The sequence below is a fragment of the Epinephelus lanceolatus genome, chromosome 11, assembly GCF_041903045.1.
Source record: "Epinephelus lanceolatus isolate andai-2023 chromosome 11, ASM4190304v1, whole genome shotgun sequence".
Taxonomy (NCBI): domain Eukaryota; kingdom Metazoa; phylum Chordata; class Actinopteri; order Perciformes; family Serranidae; genus Epinephelus; species Epinephelus lanceolatus.
Genome location: NC_135744.1, coordinates 36,802,893 through 36,824,550, shown reverse-complemented (window position 1 = coordinate 36,824,550; position 21,658 = coordinate 36,802,893). Strand labels below are relative to the sequence as shown.

The 21,658-nt window shown below is 42.1% G+C and overlaps 1 protein-coding gene across 2 annotated transcripts in view; it reads right to left on the bottom strand.

Annotated features, from left to right (window-relative positions):
• The window catches only part of rapgef6 (Rap guanine nucleotide exchange factor (GEF) 6), a 181,568-nt gene that overhangs the window by 112,163 nt on the left and 47,747 nt on the right, over positions 1-21,658 (bottom strand). Inside the window, exons 4-5 of one of the 2 annotated variants that reach the window (XM_078172587.1) lie at positions 15,405-15,488; positions 1,267-1,336 (exon numbers count right to left, since the gene is read on the bottom strand). In XM_078172587.1, coding sequence (XP_078028713.1) covers positions 1,267-1,336; positions 15,405-15,488 — 154 coding nt within the window. Of the gene's footprint in view, positions 1-1,266; positions 1,337-12,669; positions 12,931-15,404; positions 15,489-21,658 lie in introns of those variants that run through there. The other variant, XM_078172591.1, reaches the window with a different exon arrangement.

The window sequence follows — 21,658 nt, the reverse complement described above, 5'->3', positions numbered from 1 at the left end:
TGTTTAAACGGGAGCATCTGCAGATTAATTCCATACACCGATATGTTATGATACACTAAAGTTAGGCAGAGGAAGGCACGAGATGAGTAAGTCAAATGTTTTTGTTATCTTCACCACCATCTTGACTGTAAGGAAGCCGGGAGGGACAATTCCACCTCCCATAGTTGTGCCTGATTAGGCTGCCATAGCTGGAACCCGATTCTGTTTGTACCACACTGGGAGCATTTTGGCTGCTTGATTTTGCTGAATAGGTCATTTTCCCTTGATATTTGTGCTTCTACCATAAGTAAGCAGGCTACACTTTTAAATGATTTCTCTTTTGGTGTATTTTAATTGTGTTTATTGTTAATTACGTTGTAATGCTAGAGCCTACAGACAAAGTGAATACCGTTAAAAGTCCAGTTATGAATGACTCAAACGATCCAACCACATGGATCAAAGATTTGTGGCTGTGTTTTAGTTACTAAAAAAAAATCTTTCATCATTATTACATTGTATCTATATTTCAAATACTGTGCCTGTTAGCAGGAAAACTCAGTCTGCTCGGTGCAACGTGCTGCAGCTCCATAATAGATGAAAGAGTCGCATATTTTTATTAGCTTCTGGGATGCTTCTGGGATGCCTATGAATTGCGCTGCAGCATGTCTGCTTGAACAGAATTGTCGAGAATCACCACAGTGGGCTCTGGCAGCCAACTGGCGGAGTTCTGCACTCTACTGGGTGCACTTTTCTACTTTGGTAGGTAACAGTGTAGACATAATTCATACAACATAATTTAACCCCTGCTTTTCAAACATAATTTCCATTGAAGAAATACCATCTTATGTTTGGGCCAACAGGGTAAACAAATACATATTATACAGTTAATTCTATTTTAGATTGCCTGGGCTTGCTACATAATACATAATTAAATTTTTCAATGGCAAGTGCTTTGGCAACACATCCTGCCAATGAAGCTCATTTGAATTTGAATTTGTAGACAGAGATACAGTGCGCACAGGGAGACGGGGGAGAGTACAGAGGGGAAGAGCAGAGATGGGGGAGACAGACAGGAAGAGGGAGAGGGATGAAAGAAAGAGAAAAGGGATTAACAAGAGAGGAGTACGGGAGAAAAAAGGTGATGCAGACATCAAATAAAAATGGAATAACGGGAGTAATATCAAAGGACAGAGATGGGAGATGTGGGACGATAAAAAAGAGAGGTGCCTGGGAGAGAGACAAAGATAGAGAGTCTAAAAGAGGGAAAGAGGCAGCGTCTCTACTCACCACAATCATTTCTGACGGCTCCAAAGTGATGCATTCACAGCCTCGTCTGCCCCCCAGCTGCTTGCCAAAACTGTGGAGAGAGCACACACACAAACAAATGTTAAAACAGAAACAAACCAAGGCAAAGATAAGACTGTTCTCACACAGTGACAGAGGTAACACATGCAGTCGATCACTTTCGCCCACCCTCAGATGAACACGCAATATATGCTACTGACTGGCAGTAATGGCCCAAATCTAAACTGAGATGTCCTATGGTAAAATGTTAATGATACCAAGAGTTCCTGTAGATACTGTATGTGTTCACACTTTATGAGAAGCAGCCTCTGTTTGGTATAGTATGTGTTCACATTGATCTGACATTCACTAGAGAACTGGCTCTACATTCAGACATCACTCCCTGACTGTTATGTTTTGGCCACTTGTTCCACTTCCTTAACCTGACACACCAGACGATTTGTTACACAGAACCATCTCATTGAAAACTGTGGAAAAGGACAGGCGCTTTCAAAAAATACTTGGCAGGTGATTGGATGAACTGTCTGCCTGCTACAGGCTAACTTCAACCAATTAGATCAATCAAAGCCATTTGGGAAAAGAGCGAAAACAATTTCTCCATCTCTTCAGTGCCGTTCTTTGCTCTTCTGTCAATGAAGAAATACTCTCCACTTCTGATACAACTGATGCTATTGCAGCATCTACACTAACCTCTTTGGGAGGCCCCATTGTTGTTTTGAATGAACAGTCACCTCACCGTGTTGTCACACACACCTAAACCACGCCCGAGGCTGCCAGTAGTTCCTCACAGAACTCTGATTGGTCCGAAATGCTGCAGCCACAAACACATTGCTTGAGGCCCATTCCCGGAACCCATCGGCTGTATTCGGCGTCTGACTTCCGGCAGACGGCGATACAGCCTCTGGGGGCAGACCCCCGATTTTTTGGCATTCCGGTTTGATTTGGGCAGAGGAGGCGAATTTCCGTTTCCGACTTCCGTTTATATATAAGTAAATATGCTGAACCATTGCGATGGATTCAGAGTTTGCAGTGACGCCACTTATGTTCTGCCTCGGTAGTTCACTGCACGGACTGTTTAACCTGGCAACAACTGCAGCCGGCTCAAAAATAATTGGTCAATATCACGCGGACTACAAACAGCCTACAACCAGAAACCAGGGCTCTTCTGCTCTTCTTCCGGAGGCAAGATCTCCGGGGTTTGCCTACAGACTCTACATTCACTGAATGTAGAGTCTGTATATAGAGACTACTTGAGGCCTGACAAGATGGATTTTCATGTGATCTTGTTATTCTACAATTCTAGCTTAATCTTATAATATCAAGAGAATCCAGCAGCCATGTGTGGTACGCACTTCCTATCCATGTGTACAATATTAAACATTCTGCTGAATGAATATGAGTTGGGGCAGCTGACACAAATACAAAAGTGACGATGATACCACTGGAAACTTAGTTCAGTGTCAGCCAATGGTGTCAATCAACAGCAATGAGTCTCAATTTCTCACAGTAAGATTGGCTATAATCTTCGAGCAAACTGTAGGAGAAAACGTCAGTGAAGATTCTCAGTCATCCAGGTCATGGTAATAATCGTAAGTGATAATATCGTGGCAACTAGACATTTCGCCTCTCATCCAAGAAGCTTCTTTAGTTCTAAATGACTGGTACGAAGTTGCAGGCTATAAACCCTGTGTGGGTGGGAACTAAGAACTCACGTGACCCCTACGACTCTGCAAGGGTTCCCACCCACACAGGGTTTATAGCCTGCAACTTCATACCAGTCATTTAGAACTGAAGAAGCTTCTTGGATGAGAGGCGAAACGTCTTCAAGAAACACAAGCAAGTCCAGTTGCCTACGATATAGCACTTACGTGTAGGAGAAAACACATTTTTGAGGTGCCCTGCGGAGATACCTTCAGACAAACATGTATTTTGTTACATATTTAAAGCTTTTTTAATGATTTAACCAACATCTATCTTTATAAATCCTTTCTTACAAGTGAGAGCTTACAGAGAAGCAAGGAGTTTTTACATGAAACCTGAGCTTTGCTGCCAACATTTAACAGTCTGTGACATCGCTCCATTGGTATTAAAGATGTACAGTTGAACGAACAGTTTGTGGTAAAGGTCTAACCACTGAACGAAAAGAGAGTGCAGATCAATAAGCCTTCATGGCTGACATCTCAGTATAACTGTACACAGTCTACAGAGACTGAAAACACCATCAGTGCTTAACCAACTTTGAACACCACAAAAAATATAATTCTTAGGGAGAGATGTTGGGAACTTAAAGATTTATATAAGTTCTAATAGTCACCTGTTGCAGCTGACTGGTGTGTTGACACTCATCATTCACATCAATAGATGCAACTGACCACAAACATTTCAGCTTGCATGCTTGGTGAACTTACTTATTGATACAACATTATGTCACCAGTTTACGGGTTTTGTACGATGTGAGTCCTTTGCCTCATTTTCACGGCATGGTTCAGCTCAACTCACATTTGGTACCAGGTGCTTTTCTCCATTTCGTTTTCCTCTGCAGATAGTACACCAGCAGTGTGGGTGGGATTTTCAGCTAGTTGTCATAGCGATCTGCATAAAACTTTTGTGAAATTATTTTCAACGTGACACTTGCTGAGTCCTTCCATTGGCAACCAAAAAGAGGAAGATCTGCTATTCCTCAATTTTGCGGCACAGTGTGTGGCGTAGTTTTGCAGGCTGCCATTTTTTTTATATTTGAGTCCAGTGAATAAAAAAATTGCGCTCGCTACTGATGTTAGCTTAGCTTTCAAAATAGTGGGTTTGGGCAGGATGTCTCGTGTCTTTCAGACTACCTACTGGTGTACGATGTTTTAACTCCATCTTCTATTGCTGGCTTACCTTGCTTGAAACCCCGACAGAAGTGGTGCCAAAAAAGTAGCACGTAGCAGGCTATCCACAACTGTTGCTAATGGAAAACCAAAAAAGAGCGAGTCGAGTGGAAACGCAAAGGAAACGCAACATTTGCTGCAGGTCTCACAGGTTTAGGTTTGGCTGTTGTGTCCTGTAATAAGCAGGAGAGCAGTTGATGCTGTGTGGGACCTTGTGGGTTAGTCTGTTATACACCCTTCAAATGAAGATTCTGTATTATGTCTTAGATAACTGACAATTTGGTGACAGTAAAAAAAACTTTGTTAGGATTTCCTCTGTTAGCTCCAGTCAGAGTCGTACATTTTGGGTACAATTCTCAACTAATTTCAAAAAGACAGTTGGGAGAAATGCATTTTTAAACGTCCCTAACTAGTTAGGTCAAAACACACAAGATGTTTGACTTTAACATAATGGTATTTTCAAACCTGAAAAGCCATTTACACCTCGTGTGAAAGACACACAACAGAAACAAAACCTACAGTTGGTTGTGCTGCAACTAACTATTATTTTCTTTATCAGTTAATTTGTTAATCAACTATTAATACATTTGATTAAAAGAAAAAAATGCCCTTTACAATTTCATAAAGCCCAAGGTTGTTTCTCCAGATTGCTCGTTGCTGTCAAAAACCCAAAGCCATTCAATGTATATGACAAAGAAAAGCTGCCAATTTTGACATCGAGAAGTAGTAACATGGGAATGTTTGCTTGAACAATGACACAGAAAAACATACAACTTATCTATTCATTGACTAACTGTTTCAGCTTTGGCGATGATGTTGTTCACCATAATGTACATACAAAATGCACAATGTGATGCAACAGACATAGAGAATCCCAAACACTTCTCATCTGCCAGTATTCTGTATGTAAAAACACGTTTTAAAATGTGTTTGGATCTTGCATGTGGTAATTATGCATGTATCTGTGGTTCCCTTGTACTGTCTAAGTGTGTGAGTGTATGAGAGACACTCCGTCTGAGCAGCTCAATCACTGCGTGTGGTGATCCCTGAGAACAGCCTGGGCTGTGAACATGTCTCGCTCCCTTTCGGCATGCTAAATGTGGCGATTCAGCATTGTTTTGGGACCCGAGGAGCGGGTGGTTTTAATTATGGAAGCGTGCTGAGCCAGGAGACGGCCAACTTTCACTCTCACATCTCCTCTCTGGTTACATTCTCGCACCGTCTCTCACACGGTCGCTCCCTCCTTCCCTTTATTTTGTTCAGCTTTTTGCTCTCCTCAGTCATTTCTTCCTTTTGCCCTTCACCTCCAGTAGCCTCTCTACTCATACTTTCTCTTTACCCTTCCCTTTTTTCATCCACTGCTAAATATTCCCTCCATTTTGAGCTCTTTTTGTCGTCCCCTGCTCCTCCACTTTTCTCTTTTTCTGTTGACCCCTTTGCACTTCCATCTCTCCCACTCCATTCACTTTCACACACTCATCATCTCCTTCCTCTCGTTGTTCCTTTGCTTCCTTTCTCATGTCCTGTCCACTTCACTTTTCTCCCTTCTGCATTTTATTTTCTACTTTGCGGTTTTCTTCCCCTCTCTCCTTATCTCCATTCTGCATTCCCTTTCATCCTTCCTTTCTCTTTTCTTACTGTTGGCCCTTCCTCTCTCTGGGCCCCCCTCAAAAACATCAAACCTTCATCTCATCACATCCTTAATCACAGTTTCACACCGGCAGACACCACTCTCACAATTTCAGCCTCTTGATTTAATGCTTAGATGAAAGCCCGTCTTCATAATGTGTTCTGATGATGGAAACAGGATGAAAGTCCCATTTTTCACACACTTGTGAATTGGACGAGCAGTTATTGTTCGGACGGACAGGTTTTCTAGAAAGTAGTAAATGGAAGCAGTTGTGAAATCAAAGCTTGGTACGTCACTGATTTCTCCTTAGGGAGGAGTGATATCCACAGTGGATGGAGTCGAGGAAAAGCCACTGGACAAAAACTAGACCCATGTTGCTGGAAACCTTACTCATTGTAGCTGAACTAGGGGGCCACATTAGCTGTGAGTGGATTTATTTGACACTTCACTGCCACATGCACTCAGCTTCACCGTGTATTCACATGTTCAGACTCAAGATTCCCACAATGAGGTGAAACAGAGGTTTACACCTTAGAGCGTCCATCCCTGCTGATGCAGCCTCGCTGCTTTTTCCAAAACAATTAAGGCTAAAATTATTGTATCAGGCTTTCCAAAGGAAACTAAATTATTCATGAACAGTACAAAAAATAAGCTTTTTTCCATAAAGTTCACTGGTCAGGTGAATCCAGGGACAGTAAAAGCCATTATCCCTGTGTATTGAATTTTCTTTTCTGTATTCACAGCATTGACAGAGAAAGAAGAACATGAGTTAATCTTTCCTAACTTTTGAGCCTCACGACTCATTTTAGAGTCAGACAGTATTTCAGCTTCGTCTGGCGTCATTTGCTGTGCAGTGTACAGGAGGAGAAAGGCCCAATCATCTGCTCCCGACTGGCTGCCAGACATCAGTTGAAGCAGGGTCATTTTCCCAAGGTCAGTGCCCTTTTTTCACTCAGTCAATTGTACAGTGTAGCCTATGCCCAGCTAGTTTGTTGGTGCTGCTAACTTGCTCACTTATGCGTGTGTGAAAGACAGCAAAAGAAAGAGAAAGAGAGGGAAACCAAGAGAAAGAAGGAACCAAAACTCAGCTTGAGCCATTTTTGCAGAAATGGACTTTTAAGCTCTTTTTGGGGATGTCCGTCTCCACATTACTGTAAACCGTACCTTCGCCAGCAAACAAACTTCTCCCTGCCTGTAGCCCCTGAGTTTCTAAAAGGAATCTTTATCAACAGCTGTCAATAGCCAAAACCAGGGGTGTCAACTAGAAGACTTTGCACACTTAATATTAAGCAGTTGTAAAGGCTAACAGGTGCAGCTTTCAGGGCCAGGTTAAATGAGCACCCTAGGTCATGTAAAATGCTGCTTAAGAGGCTTTTCCACCCTGACCACAATACAGTACTCTGAAAAAAAAAATAATAAATGCTTATTGTGTTTATATTAACAGATATTGAACATTGTGCACAACATTGCAAACCAGAAGCTTCAGTACAAAATAATCTGTATCAGACTTCTATTTTAAAGCACTTTTGGTGGAACCCTACAGCTAATGTACGGCCAAAACTTTAGATTTGTAAATGGTTTGTAAGGTGTAGGTAACTTCACCTGCTTCCTCAATAGCTTCCACTTTAGTTTGGTGTGGTGATGCCAGCATTACTGCAAAAGAGTGGAAATGTATGGAAAAATATAATGACAGCAAGACATAGACTGACTGAATGTGGAAACATATATAACTGACATTGCATTTTTTCCTAAGATACATCAGGCTGTTCATCATCTGTCATGTAAATAGGTAGATAAATGTTTTCAAAATGCACTGGTACTTCTTTAAAAGTAAAAATGTGAAGGTTGTTTCTGGGTTATTCTTTGGTAGTTTTACTGGTCCGGCCCATTTGAGATCAAATATAGCTGAATAAGGCCCATGAACTAAAATTAATTTGACACCCCTGGCTTAAACAGTCCACAGGGGCAGACGGACCCTTTTAAAGTCTATTTTACACGTACAGGGCTTGACAATCGGACCGCACAGTGTGAGCACATACATTGGGATCTTTGGCTTTACATCGCAGACAATGTACTCTACTCTACTCTACTCTCTACACTGTGCAGTGTATGCCCGGCTTTGGGGGGAACCAAACGAAGCAAAGAGTTTACACAGTATTCATGTTATTATCAACATGTGTATATTGCTGATGTGTTTGTACTTAATTAATGAAGTCATTTTTTACTGACCCCCCTCTCGGGAAATCCTGTTTTTGCTTACCTCCCTGCACTGAGGTCAGAGGTCAGTGTCAGCTGCAGAGAGCATTCCTAGACCTGTGAGGGGCTCACCGTCATCTGTCAATGACACTACAGGGAGGAAAATGCTTCCCAACACATGGGCAGTGACCCCAGGCCCACCAGTTAAAATTCCCTAAATTGTTTCACACCCTAGAAATCATATGTTCTTTGTTTATATTTAAAAAGTACGTATTGAGTTTCTTTAAATATATGAAACTGGTTTGATAACTGGTTTGAAAAATCACAAGCACAAACTCCTGCATCGACAAAGCCAAGTGAATTACCAACTACAACAAAATTCACACACTGTCTGTCCAACAGCTCCCACCAGAACATGAACACCCAGGCAGGATTTTAAGAGTTCCCAGAGAGGAATGCGGTCTGCTGGGCTCAGAGTTCTCTCAGAGCCCTTACCCTGGAGGTCAGCCCAACTCTGACAGATCTCTCCACACTCCACTGAGGCGAGACGCATGGTCCCTGTCAGCGCCGCACAGAGCCTGCCAAGCCTGTCTCCTCACTGTGTGTGTGTATCTGTGTGTGTGTGTGTGGTGAGACAGGTTGTGTGAAACAAACAAAGGAGACACACAGTTTGCCACTGATAAAGGAGCAAAAGGAGAACTAGAGTTTGCAGACTTGTACGCCTACTGTATGTACTGTATGTGTGTGTTTGCGGGTGGACAAAAAACTAAAATATACTTCAGTTCAGCTTCCCATGTTTACTCTTTCTGCTCTCTCTGACCTACTGCATCCCGCAAAAGTAGGAGAATAAACAAACTTCAGTCAACTCTGTGAATCTGTGTCTCGCAGTGGAAATAAAAAAAACCTCCAGAGCAATGCTGTGGCCAAAGCTTTAGTCTGACAGAATAAACGTGGGTGTAGGGTTTCATGGATTCATCAAACAAAGATGCTGATAAATGTGTTGATCATGAATCATGGCTTCAGAGTAGAGAGTCAAATTTCACGAGTTTATTTACTAAGAGTTACTCCATACAGTGGTGATAGCATGCAGGAGTAAAATCACTGATCTCACTGCACTCTACTTCTTCAGTTACTCGTTATCTCTGCAGGAAATAAACCCTTTACCTTAGACATAAAGCTTTAAGTGATCCACTCCTCCCACAGCGGTATTTTGTTGCATGAGCTATTATGTGTATATACAGTGTAATATATGATTGTTTCTTTTTGAAATAAGTCATCTTTCCTCTGAATGGAAAGCTCTCCCCGCAGCACTGAAGCTGTGCCTGTGCTGGATTTCGGCAGGTGATGATTTCTCTCCCCTCTATTCCTGCAGAAACAAGTTGTTGGCAGACAGGAGAACAGGTTCAGCCTCGGTCCAGTGACAGCTGCAGTGCCCTGGGCAATAAAGCATGACAGCCGGCACAGAAACTAAGGCCACACACACACACGCGCGCACACACACACACCCTGAACTGGTGTCAGAAACTGGAAAACCCGCTATGTGACCAAGAGTGCAAATTAGTAATATTAACAAAGGGAGGTGTCTATTAAAAACATATAATAATAGAGTGCCAAAGTCACGCCCCTTCCGGTAGAGCTCATGGGACCTTAGATCAGAAAAAATATGAATGGCAGTGAATGGGGAGAGCAATATTATCTAAATATGTTGTTAATGTGGTAAAACTGTTGAGATATAAGCTTTTTAATTAGAAAGACTCAAGTGTACACAGGAGGAGGTCGCGTATGTGATATCATAGCTTTCGCTTGCTTCCTGCAGCTTGGCCTCCCCGCTGAAATTCCACTGTTTTATGATTAATATATTTATGATTGAAGATGTCTGTGTGTTTTGTGCTAGGTTGTAGTCACTCCAAGCTGCAGGAAGCCAGCGAAAGCTATGACGTCACATACGCGACCACCTCCTGTGTAGTTTTTCTAATTACATTTTTTTCAAAAGCTTATATCTCAACAGTTTTACCACAAAGTATGACTTTCTTGACCGTAACATTTATGTTTTAAATTCATTAATGACATATTTGGATTTCATGTCACAACTCAAACGGGACCAAAAGATAATATTTCTCTCCTCATTCACTGCCATTCATATTTTTTCCGATCTGAGGTCCCATGAGCTTCACCGGAAGGCGTGACTTCAGCACTCTATATGACAATAAGGTTCATATAAATAATAAAATAGGCTCTGCATCTGACTATAAATGTTTAAGTCAGAGTTTGCACATCATGCATAGTGGTATAAATTATGCTTTACAATCATTTTTTTGATGTAATTAAGAATCTGATTCAGCTCACATCCATTTGAGGATCATGTGCATGTTTAACAGAGTGATTAGAGTGTAATGGCAGAGAGGTGCAGCAAACCTGGAGCTTTAAATGTCTTGCTAAAGATGCCAACTAAGGATTACAGCTGTTGCCCTCAAGGTGGCTCTGAAAGGTAAAAAAGTAATTCCAAAAAGACCTGCAAAATAATCACTTCTGCAGCCCTGGGTTAGAAGAATGCAAGGCTGCATTTGTAGGGGGGTGTGGTGCTTCAGATATTACTAAGACATGAGATACTATCCAGGAAGTCCAGTCTAAGTAACAAATCCATATGTTTAAAGGCTTATCAGACGCCAACACGTGCAGGGGCAGTTCATAATACTCTGAGGCAGGATTGAACAGCTCTGGAAAGTTATTACAGCTGCAATTATTTCATCTTTTGCTGTAAGAATCATATAAACAGTAGAAACAGGATGTTCGTGTTATGAGAAGAGTTTTTCTTGCCGGCTGGAGGTTGGTCATAATGCAGCCTCTCTCTGCAAACCATTCAACAAATGTCCTGACTGCTTGCTCTTTATTTTGGAATTTGGCGACAGTATGAGCTTCACTACCAAAATGATAAGCTTTGTGATGCTGCGCGGTGTGTAGACGGCAATCTCTGAGAGTGTAATTTGAGTCAGTAGAAAGTTTGAGAAAGTCGCAGTCAAAAAATCAAACCCAAACAAAGATCAGGGCCCATTTGGCACCCATGTTTCCATGGTAATGATGACCAACAGTAAAGACAGAAAACCGCAGACCACAGTCTAACACACACACACACACACACACACACTGAAACACACACAGATTATTCTACTACTCAGTTCGACTGTGCTTCCTTTCAGTTTTACTGCTTGGTTGGCTAACACTGACCACTCTGACTCACACGCACATTAAAGAAGACTGAAGCTCTAGCCAGCAGTCAACACTACAGACAGACCACCAACACACACACACACACACCCACCCACCCACACCCACACCAAAACTGCCAGACGGACTCCAAGGAATGACGTAGTGGGTCATTCAGAAACATTACGATTCATTTGCAAAACAACAGAGTAATCAGTTAAGGGCCTAATTCAAACCTCAGCGTATCAGAGCAAAACAGAGCACCACCGACAGCTGCTGCTGAACTCCAACGCACTGAGCTGAAGTAGCTCAGAGAGAGATAAGCATTCACACTACACTGAGCGCACATTCATTTCACATGACTGTACATTATCTTGCAGTAATATTGTAGCGCAGCAAGTTCCCAGAAAACCTGAGGACACACATGAAAAGGGAGCAGCGTCAATGTTTTACTTGTGGCGTTTCAAGGAAGTAGTTTCAAACAAATTTATGGTGAACACACTGCTGTATGAATAATCCCTCTTAAAGCAGAGGGTTGGGGTTCAATAGCATTTTAGTGAAACCAAATCTAGTTTCAAATCCACTCATCAAACCCAAATCCTGTCCAATCACTTACTGAATCCCACTACGTTTAGCTTTCATCATGTGCAAGTGAAGTTGTAAATAACCACAACTTGAGCGGAGCTACTAAATTAATCAACATTAATTAAGATAGCCTAATTAATCTTCATAACATGTAGCTACAATCTGAAAATGAGATGAGCAGCAGAGGATACAAAATGTTGATTTATATGGATTGTTCCGACACACTGAAATAAATAAATTAAACAAACTACATGGTCCAAATAATGGAACTATGAGCCTGAAACAACATGCAGCATGTGCATGTGATTTGGATCCACTTTCTTTCCTCTTCCTCATTGTTCCTGTCATTCACTGCACACTAAATCATTAACAACTTACCAACAGCCATCAACTAAACACGGTCAGAAAAAAAAGAAACATTTTAACCACCAGCCGAGTTCACCTCAGACTTGTTTATTTATTTTTTACAGTAAAGCGAAAGGTCTGTTTCTCTTTTAGATTATCAGTGTAGATTAGGAAAAGGACAACACACAGGAGTTAATAGTGTGTTTTTCAGAGCTGTGGGGCCCAGCAGTGTTAAGCTATCCTGCCACAGCGCTGCGGGGAATTCCTGGCTATCCACTTGGTTAAATGATGGCAGGCAGGAAATGGAGCACGCTGGCTTGAAGAATGCGTGGAGAAAGAGAGAGGGAGTTTTGAAACCAGTACGTTACAGCGTTTGTCTCTGAACTGAAAGATGTAAATAAAGATTTAGATCTTGATTATTTTTGTCCCAGAGGGGTATCTGTTTTCACAGCCAGTACAGCATGGCAGTATAGTGACATCCTGATATACAAATGACCATTACACACATAACAACGTGGCAGAAAAAGGAGAAACACAAGCTTTAAGATCACCAACCAGGAACAGGAATTTTGGGGGGCCACTTCTTTGGAGTTCTTGTAAGTGAAATGATATCCAGCATATTATCCACCATGAGGAGAGCGAGAAGTAAATTTCCAGTAATATTCCAGTAATCCAGGTTTAGATCCAAGTGCGTTTGTTTTATACTCCAGAGTGTGAACGAGTGAAGTTTCCTCCGAAAGCAGAAGGAGGTGTCTGTCAAGCTTTTTAGTTTGACTTTAACTGAGGGAGGAGTGTGTGTGTGTGTTCCCTCCCGCTCTACTCTGTTCTGTTCTGTCTGTCTGTCTGTCTGTCTGTCTGTCTGTCGGCTCCAGGGGTGTGAGTGTGTGTGTGTGTGTGTGTGTGTGTGTGTGTGTGTGTGTATAGCCTGCTCATTTCCTGCCTGGATGTGCTTCTGGGCTCCAGGCGGGCAGGCTGCTCAGGAACACATGGCCAGCCACTGTTCTGCCAGGGGTTCCGCATTCCCCTCACACGCGTGCACCCGCACACACACACACACACACACACACACACACACACACACACACACACTACTCACCCGACAAGTGACTCCTTCTGTGACCCTTTTTCAAGCCCCCTGTGTACTCCACACACCCTCCAGTCCTTTGCAGGACACTAACCTTCCCCCACCACACCCGTCAGTCTGTTATCAACTGACCCACACTGGAACACACACGCACGCACGCACACTCAGTGCTAGAGCTGCCCTGAGGTTATTGATACTTGGCTAACTACTCTTTCTGCTACAGCCGGTCAGTTGGTGCTTTGTTGTTGCTGTTGTTGGACTAACATCACACAGGCTACTTTAATCTACAGTATCTGTTCCTTCAACATGTGGCCTCTAAAAGTGTCACTACAAGCGACTGCATCAACTGTTGCATTAAGGTTTTATTTACTTTATTACTACTTTCAGTTTTACTCACTTGTGTCTGGCGTGCGTTGCTTCTGTTGCGGTCCAACTTCAACAACAGACGGAAGGTAAACATGGAGCTGAGGGGCAACCTTATGCAGTTTCTGTCACAGCTTTCCCTACTCTAATCAATTCCATTGTTTAAACAGCTGCAAAAGGTAAGGTATTCGTAGGCTTTCTTTGGCATTCTGACTGGGGACCTGATATTTTCTCACAATATATGTCTACCTATCAATCAGTAATGATTATTAATTGCAGCCCTAAAATAGTCTCACACTTATTCCCTTGTAAATTTACTACCATCTGCATTTTTACAAGTCGGATTAAACAAACATGTATGTATTACATGCTAATTGGTGAACTTTAGAGGTGCAGGTGGGCCAAGTTTGTCACCACTGGACAGAGCAAGGCTCACAGTTTTTACAGTTTCCAGTCTTTATGCTATGGTAAGCTTACCACCTGATATTGAACACTACTGACTTAGAGCGCATTCACACCAGGATAGTCCGGGGGATTCGGTTCAATTGGGCGGCAAAAATCCACACCTTCATTTGGTTCAGTTCACTTTCACACTGCACTTTTTAAAGCGGACCAAACTGCCTGGACAACGTCGCACAGTTCCAACAGCTACTCGTTTGGGGGCGGTATTGCCCGAAACGACCACTGACCAGGAAGAAAAAAAGCACGAGGAAGAAGAAAACCTGGCTCATCGACTGGCCAGGATCGAAAACAGAAATCCATCCCGTTCAGTCGACTTGGTCACCTCAAAAACAATGGAGCAGCGCCAAATATATGCAGTCTTGGGGTAAGCGCCTGCACCTCCTCACTACTCCACGTCTGCCCACGACACTTTTTCCAACTTTTTCTTGTTTTACCTCTGCTTCTTCCGGTTCGTGCTGTTGGCTTTGTTTTATTTCTACCCAAAATGCACTGCGCTCTACGTCACTTCCTCTCTTTGGTTCACTGGATAGTCTGTTTGCATTTCCCCACTGTAAGCGAACCACACCAGGGTTCACTTGCAAGTGAACCAAGATCCCCAGTTTTCAAGCGGACCGGGATTTGCTTGTTTGGTCCGCACCAGAGTTCGAATGAGCGTTCACACCACTCCAAACGAACCGAACTATCCGTGGAAGGGGACCAGGATTCGTTTAAAGCGGACCAAACAGCGCCAGTGTGAATGCGTCCTGTCTCTGTTACCACTGATAACAGCATCTCTACCCACAGTGTCGGGACAACGTCGGTGGAAAAGTGCATTGCTGTTCACTGTTAGCACAATTAGCGCTGCTAGCACGCCATTACAGCTTAGCCATCTCAGTGTTTGCTTTTAATGTAAGAGGAAAGAACCATGTGTAGGCAATCCCAGCCCAGACTCTGGATGACACACGACATGACAGTTGCTCATTGTGAGTCAAAAAAGCTGATGGTGGCAAGACATCACTTGAGACTAGAAATCTCTTTCATGTAGCTCAAAGTGGCTCTAAAACACACACAACAAGTGTCAGTGTGTGTCTTTTCGCTTTTGTAGGTATATTTCCGCACCACTCCCTTACATGTCAGTAAAACATGTCTTTTCATACTTTCCCTACAGCTCAGTGACATGTAAGCTCTCCTTTCATGTGTCAGATGAACACACACAAATACACATACACACTCCATGTGACAAGATAACAAGACAGGGTAGCATCACGTACGATGTCAGACCTCTTACTATATGTGACACTTCTTGTCTCACTCCACCATGATGTTGTTTCCTCGGTTTCTGTGTGCACACGTGTGTGTGTGTGTGTGTGTGTGTGTGTGTGTGTGGGTGACTGTTACATACCAGCACCTCGCCAGGTACATGTGCTCCTTGACGAAGACTGATCCAGAGAGCAGGATGTACCAACAGGAAGCGATGCTGTCTGGGCTGGAACAGACAGAAAGAACACACTGGTGTGACACACAGCAGTCGGTGCTTCACTACATCCCATAATCTAATGTGTTACAAAGTGCAGACTATGTGAACTTCCCATTTTTGTACTTTTGTTACATTTCATGATTGAGTACTTCAACTTGTATGTGTTTTAAGGTGGATTTTCCCCCTCTTTGCCATATGTGCTTTTTGATTAATTTGTTGTATTTAACAACAGTTACTTTGAGTTACTGGACTTGTTTTTTTTAGGATAGTTTGGAAGTTTCCTGAAGTTAAAACTTGATTTTTATTCACCACCTGTGCTGCAATCTTATTTCCGGTGTCACTAAAACTAGCTTTTATAACTTGGTGAGCTAAAGACAATTTCTACACCCAGGGCTTATCTATTCATCACTGCTATCCATACATTTACCGCTGAATATGCTGCCGAGTAAGTTCAATTCCAGCCAGGATTCTTGTGTGACTTATTTTCCGAAGCTTTGAAAAATGTAGGAGTTATGTAAAGAGAACTGTAGAACGAGAACTGTGAAAGAAAATATAAAGTGCACATCCGAGCTTTGAATCCCAAGTGCTGCATTTTGCATTAGCCTAAATGTATTATTAGCATGCCGAGCACTATAGAGCCGTGATATAATGTGCAATCACTGCAAGGTGGAGAGAATCCATTAAAGATAGGCAGTCACGCTAGAAGGACTGGAATAAACAGCGCTGAAAGAGTCACGTAATCTTCGTCTGTCATTTGCAGCAGCTGCAACATCATGGAACTCTTTTATCTGAAAGTGAAAACACGGGCTTTGTGACTGCCAGCGCTATTTCATGTACACATTTCATCTATTAACCCCAAACACCAGACTAATTCACTTCTTAATAAGCTGGGTGTTCGAGACAGCAGCAAGCTGAGAAGCAATCATACATGAAGAAGTCAGAGGAGAGCACGCAGTATCTGTGACTGGGGTTATAAATATGAATACAGACACTGAGAACATAGACTGAGAACAAGGAGCGAGATATGAGATGCTCCATTACTGGAAGAATGCACCTTAGGGGAAGACTGCAATGTCATCACATCAAGACAGTAGCTTTTCTGAGTGATTATATGTAAACTAACAATTTCAAGATGCAATAAAATGTATGGGCAGAGGTGATTTACTTTCACATCTAACTGCAAATATATATATTTTCTTAAATCCCATACTTTACAAATTAAAAGGCTTTTTTGGGGGAGTTTTTCCTTATCTGCTGTGAGGGTCCAAGGACAGAGGGATGCTATATGCTGTGAAGCCCTCTGAGGCAAACTGTGATTTGTGATACTGGTCTCTATAAATAAAAATGAATTGAATTCAATTCAATTGAATTGAATTGATAACAGGTTATTCATCTACAAGGTGACAATTTGAGGTATGGACAACTACCAAGATCGGATTTTAATTCGAAAGGTCCCATATCGTGCTCATTTTCAGGTTCATACTTGTATGAATGAACCTGAAACAAGAAGCACATCTCTAGAATTTCTAAGACTTTTATCACCTCAGAAATATATCAAAAGTTAGATGCTTCTCGTCTCAGTCAGACTCTGAAAAGGTGGTTCACGCTTTTATTTCCAGTATGCTGGATTACTGTAATGCACTTCTTGCTGGACTGACAAAGCAGCAACTTAAATAATCTCCAGCCCATTCAGAATGCAGCAGCCAGACTTTTAACAAAAACTAAAAGGTCTGACCACATAACTCCTATTTTATCTTCTCCTCAGTGGCTCCCAATAAAACAGAGAATTGACTTTTAAATACTTCCTATTGTTTTTCAATGTTTTAATGGTTTGGCTCCTTCCTATATTGCTGACATGCTCACAGAATACAACACCAGAGAGATCACATCAAATAAAGGTCTACTCATTGTACTTAAAATCAACTCTCAATCAGCTCATTGTTTTCATATATGTAACACTTTATCTTGTATATTTTATGTTTGTTATGTAAAATGTATCTTAAGCACACTGAGTTTACACTTGTCGTATGAAATGTGCTATGTAATTAAACCTGGCTTGGCTTGACTTCTTCTACGAGAACATTTAAACATGCTTAAAGGTTTAAAAAAACACTTTTTTTCTTGTTCTTTCATTGCTACATCATCTGTAGCCAAACTGGCGAGTTGATCCAAGGTGCCCAATTTTCCACCTCGTAGGGTAGACATATTGGCGGAACCCTTTTAGTTTAAACAGACCGAGGCGGTCTTCTGCAACGGGAGGGGCTGTTGATGACTCGTGGGGGGAGCCGTTGATGACGCCACACGTGCGAGCCACTGGCGGTGGATAAACAGAAAACAGCTGATAGCAGGAATTAGCGAGCAGCTAGTAGCAAGAGGGAAACACAAACCTGACAGACACTGTAAAGATGAGCAACTGGGGAGACAAGGAATTGCGCGCCCTCCTTGCCCTCGCAAATGAAGAGGCCATTAACCGTCAAATGGCCGACTTACGACAGAAAGCACAGAGCTCCCAAAGGACTGACCAGCAGCGGCTTCCCTCCCACGTCACTGTTTACGTCACACACTGAGCAACACGTTTTGTTACTTGCTCACGCCCCCCATTGCCCCGAAAAAGGCGCATTCTATATAAACAAAAGTAGGCAGGCGGCATTTTGCTGCACTCCCTGATTTTGTTTTTATACTGCCAATGCTGAAAAAAGACTGATTGGGCTTTCCTGCAAATTTGCACAATTCCTATCTACAAAGGGCTTGTATTCACCCTCTGCTTAAAAGGCTCCATTTTAGCACCTGTCTCTTTAAGCCCCTTTCCCGAAGAAGCCTAGTCTTCTCTGAAGTGGCAGTGTTTCCAGGACATCCACTGACACTCTTGGCATCTCTGCACCATCGTCGTAGCCAGGGAATGACCGTAAAGGCAATGTAGCGGCAGCTTCTACCTTTATATAACAGAGTTGTGACATCACAGCTTCAAGTAAGTCCTGACGGCACGTTTAACGACACAGTTTCTGAACATGAACTGTGTGTGATTTTCTGTGGATTGAGCACTTTGATACTGTCACAGCATTTTAATAGCACTTGTACCTGCTTTGTAATTTAAAAAAAAAAAAAAAAACAACCTGAAACTACTTTTTTCAAAATGGGAGCTTTAAGGAGAAAAAAAACCCATAAATTAATTGTGTCATCTCAAAATTTTCAACTTTTTGAAACATTTAGCACTCGGACATTGTGACAGGCTTTTTAAAATATCTTTCCTGACATTTCTAGAGTGACCAATTAATTGCATAATAACTAACAAATTAAAGGAAATTGAGAATTATTGTTAGTTGTGATCCTACTACTGTGCGCATCATTCATTCAGCCATCTTTTTTTGGTGCTTTTGGTGTTGTTTATCATAGCAGAGGCTAACATAATCATGTTTGAAAGAAGAAATACAAAGATTTGTTTCTTGTTGGGTTTTAAGTAAGGCCAACATGATTAACTGCTATTATGGTTTTGTTGGAAAGACCGTGATTGCTTTCATCTGCTGTCTACTTAGTGAGTCTGTCTGGGTGTGTGTCTGTGTCTGTGTCTGTGCGTCTGTGTATATGTGTGTAACCGCTGAGTAATTGGACATGGCAGGCGCTTTGTTCTAGGTTAAGGTGCTTAAGACAAGCCCTTGTTGGAAAGGCAGGAGAGTGTATCGGAGAGGGAGATTTTCTGTGTGTTTGTGTGTTTATGTGATGGTGAATTAAACCACTGAGTGTCTAATGTGATTCCAGCGAGCATGATAATACATCAAGAGCATGTGGAGCCTCTCTCTCATCCTTTCATCTGTCTCTGTCCTCCCTCCATCTCTCACACTTCCTCCACATCCCGGCCGCCTTCATCCCTCTTCACCCTTCCTTACAATTCCTCATTTCTCCCCTCGCTTCATTTCCTTGTCTCTCCTCCCTCTCCAAATTGCTTTCCTTTCTTCCCTCTTTCTCTTTAACATATTCATCTCTTGTTTTTTCTCCTCCTTTGCAGTCCCCTCCTCCTCACATCTTCTCTTTTAATATACCTCCTTACAATCTCTAATTTGCCACTAATTCCTCCCTTCTCTTCTCTTCTCTTCTCATCATCTACTTTCTCCTCTCTTCAGCAACCCTCTCCCTCTTTCGCTAGTCTCATTTCTCTTCTCTTTTTTTACTCTGCCTTCCTCTGGACTAGTCTTCCTCCAAATCCCCACTGTATGTAAAGCTAAAATGACTTCTCTCTACCAACTGCCTCATCCATCTCAGTGTCCATTGTTCAGACACCCTGAGAGGCCATCAGTGGTTCGTTTGACATTACCTTTAGATCAACAGATTAATGTTCTCATCCGGATGGTATGGTATCTTAAAGGTGCTCCATATGACATTCAGAGCGTATGATTCAGATTGTCTGCACACAGCTCTCAACATCAATGTGGCTAAGCAGCTAGCAGCTAACAGTGCTAACAGCGCAAGCAGTGCCGACAGCAGCAAAAGTGCTGATGGTGTTAAATGAGATTCATTAACTCATTATTTAATCCTGGTAATAGTGTATAAGGAGTAAAGAAACACGTGCCTAATAGACTGACAGTAAAAGTAATCAGCAGTAGCCTTATGAGCACAGAGCAGAGCGGTGGCTATTAGCTCGCCAGTGGAATAAAGAGACGCACAAGCAGCTGCACCTTCTACCACAACAAAAAACAGAGAAGCTCGGACTGTATCTCACAGAGTGGTAGGATGACTTCATTCTCTGCCCAGGAAGCTAGGGTTGGGTACCATTCAAATTTAAGATGCTAATTCGGTAACAGTAACCAACGGTACCTTTTATCATTACTTTACCTTCTTTGTAATGCCAAAACTGTAATTTTTGAACAAGCTGCAGGGATGATGTAGTAGACTAAACTGCAGTTCTGCTTCTCTGTTCTTTTGTAATCACACATAGAGTTGATCTTCTGTCTCTGACAGTCTGTCTACTTGTGTGGTGGTGTGTCTGCTCATCTAGCAGTTATACTAGGCTATTATCAAAATAACATAAAGACAAACTATCAAGCAGATCAATTGTGAAGCCATAGTTTTGGCTCACTGAGAAGCTGCTCCGCTGGCTTCACAGCATTGGGGCACTTGCACCTCTTGTCTGGAGTTGAACCTGGCAGCTCTGCAGAGCTCGGGCTGGCCTCTGGGCTTTGTGGTACTTCTGCCTCTTGCCTAAACCCAGTTCTCTCACCCAGATGCACTCTCAGGTGTGGAAATTTGGCACCGATGGAGTTAAAGGGAAAGGGCTCTCACTTGTACAGACAAAATTTGGTTGGCACTGAGTACTGAGGGTGCTACGTAATCCTGCAAGACGCCGTTAATTCACTATATCCTACCGCAAATAGCTGTTGGTGCTATTTTGTGCTTTGAATGCAGAACACAGAACCTTTCAAGCTAGAGTAAGCCTCCAACAGCTGCTTCGTAACATTCATTTCGAATGTGGATGATTCAACAGCAGCTTTAATCCACCTTTTCTGCAATATTCTCTGTCACTTACATTTGAACTCTGTGAGATATGAATAGAGATGTATAAAAAGTGAGGTGTTGCTTGAAGATGTCACCTGGTATAACAAAGGTTCAGGATATCTGCAAGTCTGACAAATCCAGTTTGGGCCTGTTTCGGTCCATTTTAAAAGATAAATCTGGTCATAGTCTACATTTGTCTTATCATCAACAAATCTCATTGAAAGATCAAAACCAACAAATACTAAAAAGCCTATTCCTCTGTGCTATAGAGCTCCCATTATTGTCCAAAGGCATTTTAAAAATATCAATTATCCAATTATCCTCCATTAGCATAAACATAGCACAAATATGCTAAAGCACAAATCAGCTAATTATTCCTGCAATGTTTGTTAAAAACTACAGTTTCAAGCTGTTAACTTTAGAGATGGCTTGCTTTGTAAGATTAACCTCTTAGTATTAGTGAATGGGCTTTGGTTTGAGAGCCAAAGACAGGCTGGGAAAGTCAAACAATGAAAGACAGTATCGTTTTTGGTCTTTTTAATAGGATTTGTTGACAATAACATAAATAGATAATATTGCCAGCCTTTTAAAGTGTGTTTAAGACCAAGTTTAAGACACATCTGAAAACAAAATACACAAGACATTAAACCAGGGAAATAAGAGAAACAAGTGTGTAAATGGGGACTGTAAAA